We start from the raw sequence: 11,718 nt of genomic DNA, 5'->3' as shown, positions 1-11,718 counted from the left end.
TCTTTCATTTTTATTTGTGTCATGTGCTGTTTGGGGAGTGTTTTTTGGAAGGGCCATCCTGCGTGACACTGCAGTGCCACTCCTAGATGGGCCAGGTGTTTGTGTCGGCCACTAGGGTCGCTTAGCTTACTCACACAGCTACCTCATTGCGCCTCTTTTTTTCTTCTTTGCGTCATGTGCTGTTTGGGGAGTGTTTTTTGGAAGGGCCATCCTGCGTGACACTGCAGTGCCACTCCTAGATGGGCCAGGTGTTTGTGTCGGCCACTAGGGTCGCTTAGCTTACTCACACAGCTACCTCATTGCTCCTCTTTTTTTCTTCTTTGCGTCATGTGCTGTTTGGGGAGTGTTTTTTGGAAGGGCCATCCTGCGTGACACTGCAGTGCCACTCCTAGATGGGCCAGGTGTTTGTGTCGGCCACTAGGGTCGCTTAGCTTACTCACACAGCTACCTCATTGCGCCTCTTTTTTTCTTCTTTGCGTCATGTGCTGTTTGGGGAGTGTTTTTTGGAAGGGCCATCCTGCGTGACACTGCAGTGCCACTCCTAGATGGGCCAGGTGTTTGTGTCGGCCACTAGGGTCGCTTAGCTTACTCACACAGCTACCTCATTGCGCCTCTTTTTTTCTTCTTTGCGTCATGTGCTGTTTGGGGAGTGTTTTTTGGAAGGGCCATCCTGCGTGACACTGCAGTGCCACTCCTAGATGGGCCAGGTGTTTGTGTCGGCCACTAGGGTCGCTTAGCTTACTCACACAGCTACCTCATTGCGCCTCTTTTTTTCTTCTTTGCGTCATGTGCTGTTTGGGGAGTGTTTTTTGGAAGGGCCATCCTGCGTGACACTGCAGTGCCACTCCTAGATGGGCCAGGTGTTTGTGTCGGCCACTAGGGTCGCTTAGCTTACTCACACAGCTACCTCATTGCTCCTCTTTTTTTCTTCTTTGCGTCATGTGCTGTTTGGGGAGTGTTTTTTGGAAGGGCCATCCTGCGTGACACTGCAGTGCCACTCCTAGATGGGCCAGGTGTTTGTGTCGGCCACTAGGGTCGCTTAGCTTACTCACACAGCTACCTCATTGCGCCTCTTTTTTTCTTCTTTGCGTCATGTGCTGTTTGGGGAGTGTTTTTTGGAAGGGCCATCCTGCGTGACACTGCAGTGCCACTCCTAGATGGGCCAGGTGTTTGTGTCGGCCACTAGGGTCGCTTAGCTTACTCACACAGCTACCTCATTGCGCCTCTTTTTTTCTTCTTTGCGTCATGTGCTGTTTGGGGAGTGTTTTTTGGAAGGGCCATCCTGCGTGACACTGCAGTGCCACTCCTAGATGGGCCAGGTGTTTGTGTCGGCCACTAGGGTCGCTTAGCTTACTCACACAGCTACCTCATTGCGCCTCTTTTTTTCTTCTTTGCGTCATGTGCTGTTTGGGGAGTGTTTTTTGGAAGGGCCATCCTGCGTGACACTGCAGTGCCACTCGTAGATGGGCCAGGTGTTTGTGTCGGCCACTAGGGTCGCTGAGCTTACTCACACAGCTACCTCATTGCGCCTCTTTTTTTCTTCTTTGCGTCATGTGCTGTTTGGGGAGTGTTTTTTGGAAGGGCCATCCTGCGTGACACTGCAGTGCCACTCCTAGATGGGCCAGGTGTTTGTGTCGGCCACTAGGGTCGCTTAGCTTAGTCATCCAGCGACCTCGGTGCAAATTTTAGGACTAAAAATAATATTGTGAGGTGTGAGGTATTCAGAATAGACTGAAAATGAGTGGAAATTATGGTTTTTGAGGTTAATAATACTTTGGGATCAAAATGACCCCCAAATTCTATGATTTAAGCTGTTTTTTAGTGTTTTTTGAAAAAAACACCTGAATCCAAAACACACCCGAATCCGACAAAAAAAATTCGGTGAGGTTTTGCCAAAACGCGGTCGAACCCAAAACACGGCCGCGGAACCGAACCCAAAACCAAAACACAAAACCCGAAAAATTTCAAGTGCACATCTCTAATAGACATACAGTGCTTTGCTAAAGTATTCACCGCCCTTTGCATTTTTCATGTTTCGTTGCCTCACAACCCGGAATTAAAAAGGATTGTTTGAAGGTTTGCATCATTTCATTCACAGAACATGCTACAACTTTGAAGATGTTTTTTTATTATTGTGAAGCAAACACCAAACAGGACAAAATAACAGAAAACTTCAGCGTGCATATCTATTCACCCCCCTAAAGTCAGTACTTTGTAGAGCCACATTTTGCGGCAATTACAGCTGCAAGTCGCTTTGGATAAGTCTTTATGAGCTTGCCATATCTTGCCACTGGGATTTTTGCCCATTCCTCAAGGCAAAACTGCTCCAGCTCCTTCATGTTGGATGGTTTCCGCTTGTGAACAGCAATCTTCAAGTCTGACTAAAGATTCTCAATTGGATTGAGATCTGGGCTTTGACTAGGCCCTTCCAACACTTTTTAAATGTTTCCCCTTAAACCACTCGAGTGTTACTTTAGCAGTATGCTTTGGGTCATTGTCCTGCTGGAAGGTGAACCTCCGTCACAGTCTCAAATCACAGGCAGACTGAAGCAGGTTTTGCTCAAGAATATCCCTTTATTTAGCAACATTCATCTTTCCCTCGACTTAAAACAGTTTCCCTATCCCTGCTGAAAAACATCCCCACAGCATGCTGCTGCCACCACCATGTTTCACTGTGGGGATGGTGTTCTTGGGGTAATGGTAATGGTCTGGTGGGAAGTCTCGGCTCAGATCGTGAAGTTCAGTGGGGTTCGGATCTCTGAGTTCCGTACCCGCTTATCTCTAATAATTATCACTATTTCTGAATATACACTTGCTCTTGACTTTATTTTTAAAGAATATTTAATGAATAGGCGGATCCTAGGTACTGTATGCTGTTTACTATAGACTATTCCCCAGACAGTGAGATACAGTAGGCAAGTATGATTTCACATTTATTGGGCATTCACCCTAAATTACTCATGCATAAAGCAAAGCTAGCTTGTTTGTGGATGTTCATCATTCATCTTAATGTTGATTAAATTAATTTGCTAAGCATCCCTCTCTTTAACAGCCAGTGCACAACAAATGTGTGTATTATCTATGGTATGATCAGGAGCCATACTCTTCTTTACATCAATACTTTGAACACAACACCCAGCATCTGTAAGAGCCTTCCTGACTGTGTTTTCATCATATGATAATGTGTTACACTTGGCGTCCGCAACACGAATGAAACCAGTATTTAAAGATCCAAAAACCACCAGTCTCCCTCCTGGTTTCAGCATTGAGGCGAGTTTCTTCATGTTATTCATGTAAGAAGTTTGGTCTGTTCTAAGTGTACCAAGCATCCATGCAGAGACAACACAATCTGCTTTCTCCAGGACCACTGGGTCAGTGATATTTTCTTTGGTAAAGTCACATGGTAGGACTTGTTTGATTGCTGATCTCAGCTGCGTCTCTATCTCCTGCGCTCCATCACTGAAATATATAAATAAATGTGATTTAATCTCCTGAAACAAAGACACAACAATTTTGTTTGGTTCTTTCAAATAGGTCCATTGTGGATGCTGGTCTTATGGTTCTCCTCAAGGTTCTCTGTTATCTACAGAATAGGGACTCATACACAAGATTGTGGATTATAGTTATGCGTTAATTACTATTGTTCCTGCTCTGTTCTTTGGCAAGCTTCAAGACATTGGCTGTATGTATGTGTAATTGGTTGTTAGAGTTTTTGACCGATCATTGACAAGTTGAGTTCTGTACTCTACTATGGACTTATACTAAAGACAGCCCTGAAGGGTGTGTTTTAAGCTGCTTTTTATATTCCTTATATACATCTGTTATTTTAAGCTCAGGGGGGGTATCCAATTAGCCGTGGTTAATTACTGCAGCTTATTTTCTCACCAGGGGTTATCCAAATATCTACGATAAACTGGAGTGATCCGCGACTTATCAGTGATTTTGTTTCACCTGCCTCGGGCAGGCGAAACCAAATTCCCAGAAACAGACCCATTTTCACCCGACAGGCGATATCGCCAGCAAGGACCCTCGTTTGTGATGTTGTCCTAGTGTGTATGTAGCTTAAGTGTATTCTGCTATTGTAACTGTTCTTGTTGTACAAGGGATGGAGATCTTACAGTGCCACAGTGTTGCAATGGGGGTTATGGGACTTATGAAGCAATATTAATCCTGGGTTTTATTAGCAGAAATGTCACTGTTCTTTTAGTATTGCAAAAATAATGTAAATAGCGAAGGTATCTCGGGATCTCTAGCATTGCAACTTTCTGTAGTAATAATTATTCCTTGAACTAATAACTCAGTCTTTACTCTTTAAAGCAATTCAATGTCTCTCTCTAGTTCATCTCACAAGTAATATCTAGGTGCTGGTAAACTGTGTTCAAGCAATAGTCACTCTGTGGGATTCTCTATTAAGGGTCCGGCAGCACCCCTTTCCTGTATGCGTCCACAACACAAACAATCTGTTTACTCACTCTGAACCTCTCAGGCTATTCCGCTCTCTGGCTGGACTTGTCTCAGTGGTTTTCTGCTTATCAAGATGGCCGTAGTGTCCTCGCCTCTGCATAGTCCTGATGGTGTCCGGTCCCCAGCTGCAAAATCTCACACCTGCTTTCCCAGTTCTATGCACTCACAGAAGCACCCTGCTGCTCTAGCTCTGCAGCACTGCTCTCCACTGCCCTGCGTGACCACCCAGTTTGCACCAATTCTGCGTCTCCTGTTCCACTCCTCATAACAAGTCTAATTCCTCCGATGGCTACTCTCTAACTGCCCTGTCACCTCCCTTTTCTTCCCACAAGGCTCCGCTTGCTCTCTCTCCGATCAGCTCTTGCCACCTCACCAGTACAGGACACGTGAACTGACACTGGTCCGTCATTTAAACCCCTTCAGTACCAGCAAGACAAACAGCCATGTTGTGTTATGTGTGCAGCAGCTGCAAATCTGTCAGTTCTGCTTTCAGCATTGATTAGCACCTGGATCCGACAGCTCCCTTCTGTTCACCTGGACCTCATTACCTGCAACTCCAGCTTGACTATCATGTGATTGGTCTGTCTCCATTTAACTAGGGAGTATCCACATACCACCGTGCCAGTGATAGAGTTTCAGTTTCAGAGATAGTCAGTATCTAGTCTGGACTCCTTAGAGCCTGTTTCTCAGCACGTGGCCATTGCACGCTGTGCAAGTTCCCAGTCTCCTGTGTCCTGGTTACTGGTCCCAGTATTCCTGCCAGTGCTGCACCCAGTTTATCTTGGACCTGCAATTCTATATTCAATGTGTCCTTCTGCATTGGTTGGAATCCCTGCTTTCAGTTATCAGTGCACCATTCCAGCCAGTATTGCACCTTGGGGGTCATTCCGAGATGATCGTAGCTGCGCTAAATTTAGCACAGCTACGATCATTCACACTCACATACTGACATGCGGGGGGACGCCCAGTACAGGGCTAGACCGCCCCGCATGCCAGTGCCGCCCCCCACCCCCACAGAAGTGCAAAGGCATCACACAGCGGCGATGCCTTTGCATTTCAAGAGTAGCTTTAGCGTGCTGGCCGGGAGCTACTCATCGCTCCCTGGTCCGCAGCGGCTGCGTTTGACATCACGCAGCCACTGCGGCCCGCCCCACGTTCGGTCCGGCAACGCCTGCGTTGGCCAGACTGCGCCCACGAAATGGCGGTCGCCGTTCCCCCCCCTCGCCCAGCGACTGCCTCTGCCTGTCAGTTGGGCAGAGGTGATCGTAGCGGCCTGACGGCTTTCGGCCGTCTGGCATGCGCCGGCGCACTGCGGCACCGGCGCATGCGCAGTTCTCACCCGATCGCACCACTGCAATAAACTGCAGCGTGCGATCAGGTCAGAATGACCCCCCTTGCCTCAGTAATCCAGCACCTGTCCAGTTTTGCAAACAGCAGTCTAATCACAAAGACCTTTCTGCAAGTTCATCTCCATCCAGTACCTGCAATTCTGTATCCAGACTCCAAACTGTTGTGAATCCTGCCAAACAGAGCCGGCCCTAGGCATAGGCAAACTAGGCAAATGCCTAGGGCGTTTGGAATGCCTAGGGGCACAAGCAGCTTCTGCTGATTAAAATGATATGCAGCATGCCTATATTCTGTGTGTGACTGCGACTCTATCTGCATATGAAATGCATTACTAATGTGCGGCATATGTGTAAGGGGCATTTTGTGTATCATTTTGCGTATAAGGTCATTAATAATGTGTGGCATATGTGTAAGGGACATTATGTGAATTGGGGCCTTAATGATGTATGTCATGTGTATGGGGCATTACTGTGTCGTATTATGTGTATTATGTGTATAAAGGCATTACTAATGTGTGGCATTATGTGTATAAGGTGCTCTACTGTGTGGCGTAATGTATGGAAAGGGCACTACTGTGTGGTGTAATGCGAATAAAGAGCCATATGGTGTGGTGTAATGTGAATATGGGGCACTACTGTGAGGAGTAACGTTATACTACTGTGCGATGTAATGTGAATAAGAGACACTATTGCATGATATAATGTGTATAAAGTTGCAGTTGGTGGAATTTCAACTGGGGGTATTATTGGGTGGCCATGCTCCTTCCCAGCAAGAACACGCCCCGTTTTAGGCTGTGCACTGAATGTGCACACTGTTCCTATTTAAAATATAGGGGGTAGGAGCACCAAAATGAGGACTGCTAAGGGTGAGGGGTGATGGTGCTGGGAAAGGGGTACAGGGTCAGCGGCAGAACTAGTGTCTCTGCTAGGGGGCACAAGCCAAAATCTTGCCTAGAGCATCATATGGGATAGGGCCGGCTCTGCTGCCAAATTCCAACTCTTATATCCAGAACTTACAGCCTGCAAGTTTAAGATTCCCTCTGTATTCCAGCTCAGCTCTCATCAAACCTGCCTGCCATTTGCCCTGCTGTGTCAGTCACTCTGCAATTAACCCCTGCCTTTCCAGCTGCATTTCTCCAGGTAAATTATTCTGTTAATACCTTGTGGACTCCTGTTCTGAAACCAAGTGACCCAGGCAGGGGGCTGTGACCTGCACATCGGGGGCAGCAAAGCCCAAATCCCCTTGCAGAGTTCCCTGGTGAACACTTCCCCCCCAGTGTGTTAGACTCCGCGACCCTGTTCTGGGTCGCGCCAAACACCTGGGGTCTGCTTCTAGTATACAGGTGTTTCCTAACATTATCACTGGCCCTTTACTGGAGAATAGCAAGAGGGTTCCTGCTCTGGTCCAGGCAAATCTACTCCGGTCCAGGCAAATTCAGTCTGGTTTAGGCAAATTTAGTCCGATTCAGGCAAATCCATTCTGGTCCAGAAAAATTCAAGTCCAGTCCAGTCATGTCTAATCCGGTCCAGTCTTCCACTTCAAGGCAGAATCCAGGAAGTGAATCCGGTAAGATTTTGCACAGCAAAGTGAAAGTCTTAATCTTTTGTCACAAGCCTTCCTAGGGCTCACAGTTCATGTAGATGCTCTGCAGCAACAGATTCCTGCACGCAATTGTTTTTCTATCAACTCCAATCTTTGTCAGTCTTGTGGATAAAGAGTAAAGGGCACCTCTCAAGATGACTGTTCATTATCTCCTAAGTTAGCCAGTAGTGGGAGTCCTGAACAACCAAGGATGTTGCAGTCTCTTTTACAGCAATTGTTTAAACCATCTTCTGAATTAAATAGTTTACTTTCAGAAATGATTGGAAGTTCTTTGGATGCCGTGAGAGTCGCTTCTGTACTTAATGAAGCAGAAGAGGCCGCCGACTCTGGTTCACCTAGTTGCGGGGTGACTCCTCCAGAGGTGATGGAAAGGAGATTCCACAGTTTTCGGTGACCCAAACTTTCTAAGGCTGAGTGCCAGCAACGAAAGGAGTTCCTGCTTTGCATATACTGTGGGAACGCTAGTCACTTCATAAAGGACTGCTCCCTCCGGAGGTCAGGAAAAAGTGAGGTCCAGGCAGATAAGTCATCTCTAACAGTCATTTCAGACTCCCCAACTTCCAATGAAGGTGCCAAAGGTTCCCTAAAGGAGAGTACAGTCTATAACTGGGGTCCTTTGACCCGAAGCACCAAGTTAAGACTTGGGAACCAACTGAGGGTTTGTGAATCCCTCTATTCCAGGGTAACCCCTGGCTCTTCAGCCCTAGGAAGTATATCCAACACTGCAGCCCCAGGAGGGGGCAGACAGTGTCCAGCCCCAGGAAAGAGCTCAGAGTGTCCAGCCCCAAGAGGGGTGTCCAGCCCTGTAACACAAGGAGGGGTATCCAGCCCAGTAATCCCAGGAGGGGCGTCTGTCTCACCAGCCCTAGTGGAAATATCTGATGTCCCATCTGATGTTTAGACCTCAGATGGGGAGAGCTATGTTCCTGCCTCAGAAGATGAACCCCTTTCTTTATCCTCAAGTGAGGCATCCGACTTTGAGATCAATGATTTGATCCCTGGAGGGGAAGTCAATATCCAGGCCTTAGGAGAAGTACTCGATGTTCCTGCTTTTAGCTCAACCCCAGAAAGGGTAGCCGATATCTTGCCTCCAGAAGGGAATTACAATGTTAAGACTCCAGAAGGAGTTGCTTTTCGATTTTCTTTCTACTCGGCCGTGAGAAGCCTTGGAACCATCTTAGCACAAACTTTTGCCATGTTAAGATCTAGATGCAAAACTCTCCTAACCATTTCTTTGTCAATGTTTATCACATCTTCTATCATTCAGATGCTGAGTCAATGATCAGTTCGAACAGTTTTCTTAGTTTTTTCTTATTTTCATTTGTTTTTGATGAGCAAGGCCTACATCTAGGACATCCTCACAACCACCACTAAATCTTTTGTTCCACTCAAACACATGTGCTCATAACATACTGTACAATCTGCTGGGTAAGCCTCGGTTAGCATACGGAAAGATTCGGTGGCCGTTTTGGTCATTTCTACTTTGAACTAAGCCGTTTTACGATGCATGGGAAAAACAACTTTTGGCATCCAAGTCCCAAGTAGCATAATTACCTTTTAGGGAATGACGACAGTTATAGGTAAATATATGGGTTCTGGTTCTAAGGTCTTATGACAAGTATATGGTATTTGTCACTTTACCTGTTGACTCTCAGATCAGAGACTTTACTGGACACATGAGAAAAATTAACAGCTGCTGGATGGTTCTTCATCCATTTCTCCATTGCTTCGAGTTCGGACTTGCTGTTCTTTAGGACTGTGATATTTTTAAAGAGATCCGAAATTGCTAACAGAAGGGAAATGTTCGGACCGAGGCTGACGTCAATCAAGGAGTTTCCTCTGATTATATCTGCATAAGAATATAGAGAATTATAACTACAGTAGCAGCTTGTTACAACATAAACTGATCTCATCTCACAGAGGCCCTCATTCCGAGTTGTTCGCTCGTTCTTTTTCATCGCATCGCAGTGAAAATCCGCTTAGTACGCATGCGCAAAGTTCGCACTGCGACTGCGCCAAGTAACTTTACTATGAAGAAAGTATTTTTACTCACGGCTTTTTCTTCGCTCCGGCGATCGTAATGTGATTGACAGGAAATGGGTGTTACTGGGCGGAAACACGGCGTTTCAGGGGCGTGTGGCTGAAAACGCTACCGTTTCCGGAAAAAACGCAGGAGTGGCCGGAGAAACGGTGGGAGTGCCTGGGCGAACGCTGGGTGTGTTTGTGACGTCAACCAGGAACGACAAGCACTGAAATGATCGCACAGGCAGAGTAAGTCTGGAGCTACTCAGAAACTGCTAAGTAGTTAGTGGCCCTCATTCCGAGTTGATCGGTCGCAAGGCGAATTTAGCAGAGTTACACACGCTAAGCCGCCGCCTACTGGGAGTGAATCTTAGCTTCTTAAAATTGCGACCGATGTATCGCAATATTGCGATTACTAACTACTTAGCAGTTTCTGAGTAGCTCCAGACTTACTCTGCCTGTGCGATCATTTCAGTGCTTGTCGTTCCTGGTTGACGTCACAAACACACCCAGCGTTCGCCCAGGCACTCCCACCGTTTCTCCGGCCACTCCTGCGTTTTTTCCGGAAACGGTAGCGTTTTCAGCCACACGCCCCTGAAACGCCGTGTTTCCGCCCAGTAACACCCATTTCCTGTCAATCACATTACGATCGCCGGAGCGAAGAAAAAGCCGTGAGTAAAAATACTTTCTTCATAGTAAAGTTACTTGGCGCAGTCGCAGTGCGAACTTTGCGCATGCGTACTAAGCGGATTTTCACTGCGATGCGATGAAAAAGAACGAGCGAACAACTCGGAATGAGGGCCAGTAATCGCAATATTGCGAATACATCGGTCGCAATTTTAAGAAGCTAAGATTCACTCCCAGTAGGCGGCGGCTTAGCGTGTGTAACTCTGCTAAATTCGCCTTGCGACCGATCAACTCGGAATGAGGGCCAGAGAGCAAAGAGCAAAACTGATTCCAACCCATGGGGAATAGATGTGAAACATGGCCCACAAGTAATCATAGTAACATGTTCTGTAGACTTTTACATTGTAACACACAGCTGGACTTTAAGTTATTTATATTTGTTCCCATAATGTTTTACGTTATAATCTCCCTTTTCCTCACCCTATTCCTCCTCACCCTTTTCTTTATTTAATTTCCTTTCTCTTCATACCTCTCTCATCTTGTCTCACCATCTTTTCCTTCTCCCTTTGTCTCCCCATCTGCTCTGCTCCCCATGTTGCACTTAAAACTGCTAATGCCTGACTTTGGTTACTGTCTTAATACTTGGTAACGGCCCCTGTGCTCAGGCCACTCTATTTGGTGCTCTCCCTTTACGTCCACATCTCATGAGGTGTCTTTCTTCTTTCTTCTTCTTCCAACTGACCTCTTCCACTCCCTGCCCTTTTCTTTCCTCCGCAAATGCCAGATGGACTGACCTCTGCCTTTTCAGCCATCAGTAATCTTTTATGCCAACTTTCCTTCCCTTTGAGGTTTCCACGGGACTGAAACTTCATTACATTTATGTAAAACCTGAGCTCAACCAAGCACTGATTTGTGGTAATGGGGACATGTAGGAGAGAGAGCTGACAATGTGTTCTCATAGCAGCCCCACTGCACTGATTCCCACTCAAGGCTCCACATTACGCAATTTACACAGATGTTCTTTGCCGCCACTGTCTATCATAATTCCCAATCTGTTCCCTTTTCTAGTATCTATGGGGGTCATTCCGAGTTGTTCACTCGCAAGCGGATTTTAGCAGATTTGCTCATGCTAAGCCGCCGCCTACTGGGAGTGAATCTTAGCATCTTAAAATTGCAAACGATGTATTCGCAATATTGCGATTACACACCTCGTAGCAGTTTCTAAGTAGCTCCAGACTTACTCGGCATCTGCGATCATTTCACTGCTTGTCGTTCCTGGTTTGACGTCACAAACACACCCAGCGTTCGCCCAGACACTCCTCCATTTCTCTGGCCACTCCCGTGTTTTTTCCGGAAACGGTAGCGTTTTTTCCCACACGCCCATAAAACGGCCTGTTTCCGCCCAGTAACACCCATTTCCTGTCAATCACATTACGATTGCCAGAACGATGAAAAAGCCGTGAGTAAAAAACCTAACTGCTTAGCAAATTTACTTGGCGCAGTCGCAGTGCGGACATTGCGCATGCGCATTAAGCGGAAAATCGCTGCGATGCGAAGATTTTTACCGAGCGAACAACTCGGAATGACCCCCTATGTCTTATGGTGATCCAGATTGTTATAGATACCAGAGCCGTAACTAGGGGTGTGCAAGTGGTG

At 46.7% G+C, this 11,718-nt stretch overlaps 1 protein-coding gene across 1 annotated transcript; it reads right to left on the bottom strand.

Moving 5' to 3' along the window:
* Nucleotides 1-3,029: 3,029 nt before the first annotated feature.
* Nucleotides 3,030-10,656, bottom strand: LOC134965391 (nicotinamide N-methyltransferase-like). Its single transcript, XM_063941853.1, has 3 exons — nt 10,611-10,656; nt 9,055-9,262; nt 3,030-3,459 (listed from the first exon to the last, which is right to left on the bottom strand). Exons 1-3 carry the CDS (start codon nt 10,654-10,656, stop codon nt 3,030-3,032), a joined length of 684 nt encoding a protein of 227 aa, XP_063797923.1.
* Between the last annotated feature and the right edge of the window lie 1,062 nt (nt 10,657-11,718).

Source organism: Pseudophryne corroboree, chromosome 10 (assembly GCF_028390025.1).
Source record: "Pseudophryne corroboree isolate aPseCor3 chromosome 10, aPseCor3.hap2, whole genome shotgun sequence".
Taxonomy (NCBI): domain Eukaryota; kingdom Metazoa; phylum Chordata; class Amphibia; order Anura; family Myobatrachidae; genus Pseudophryne; species Pseudophryne corroboree.
Note: the sequence above shows the minus strand (reverse complement) of the source record. Positions and strands in the feature narration are given on the sequence as shown.

What these genes read in the sequence shown, in the direction of transcription:
- LOC134965391 (XM_063941853.1), bottom strand. Translation starts at nt 10,656, where the DNA reads ATGGGGAGCAGAGCAGATGGGGAGACAAAGGGAGAAGGAAAAGATG. An exon ending in AAAGGGAGAAGGAAAAGATG is followed by an intron (nt 9,263 to 10,610) that starts GTGAGACAAGAT and finishes ATTCTTATGCAG; the next exon opens with ATATAATCAGAGGAAACTCC. An exon ending in TCTGATCTGAGAGTCAACAG is followed by an intron (nt 3,460 to 9,054) that starts GTAAAGTGACAA and finishes TATATATTTCAG; the next exon opens with TGATGGAGCGCAGGAGATAG.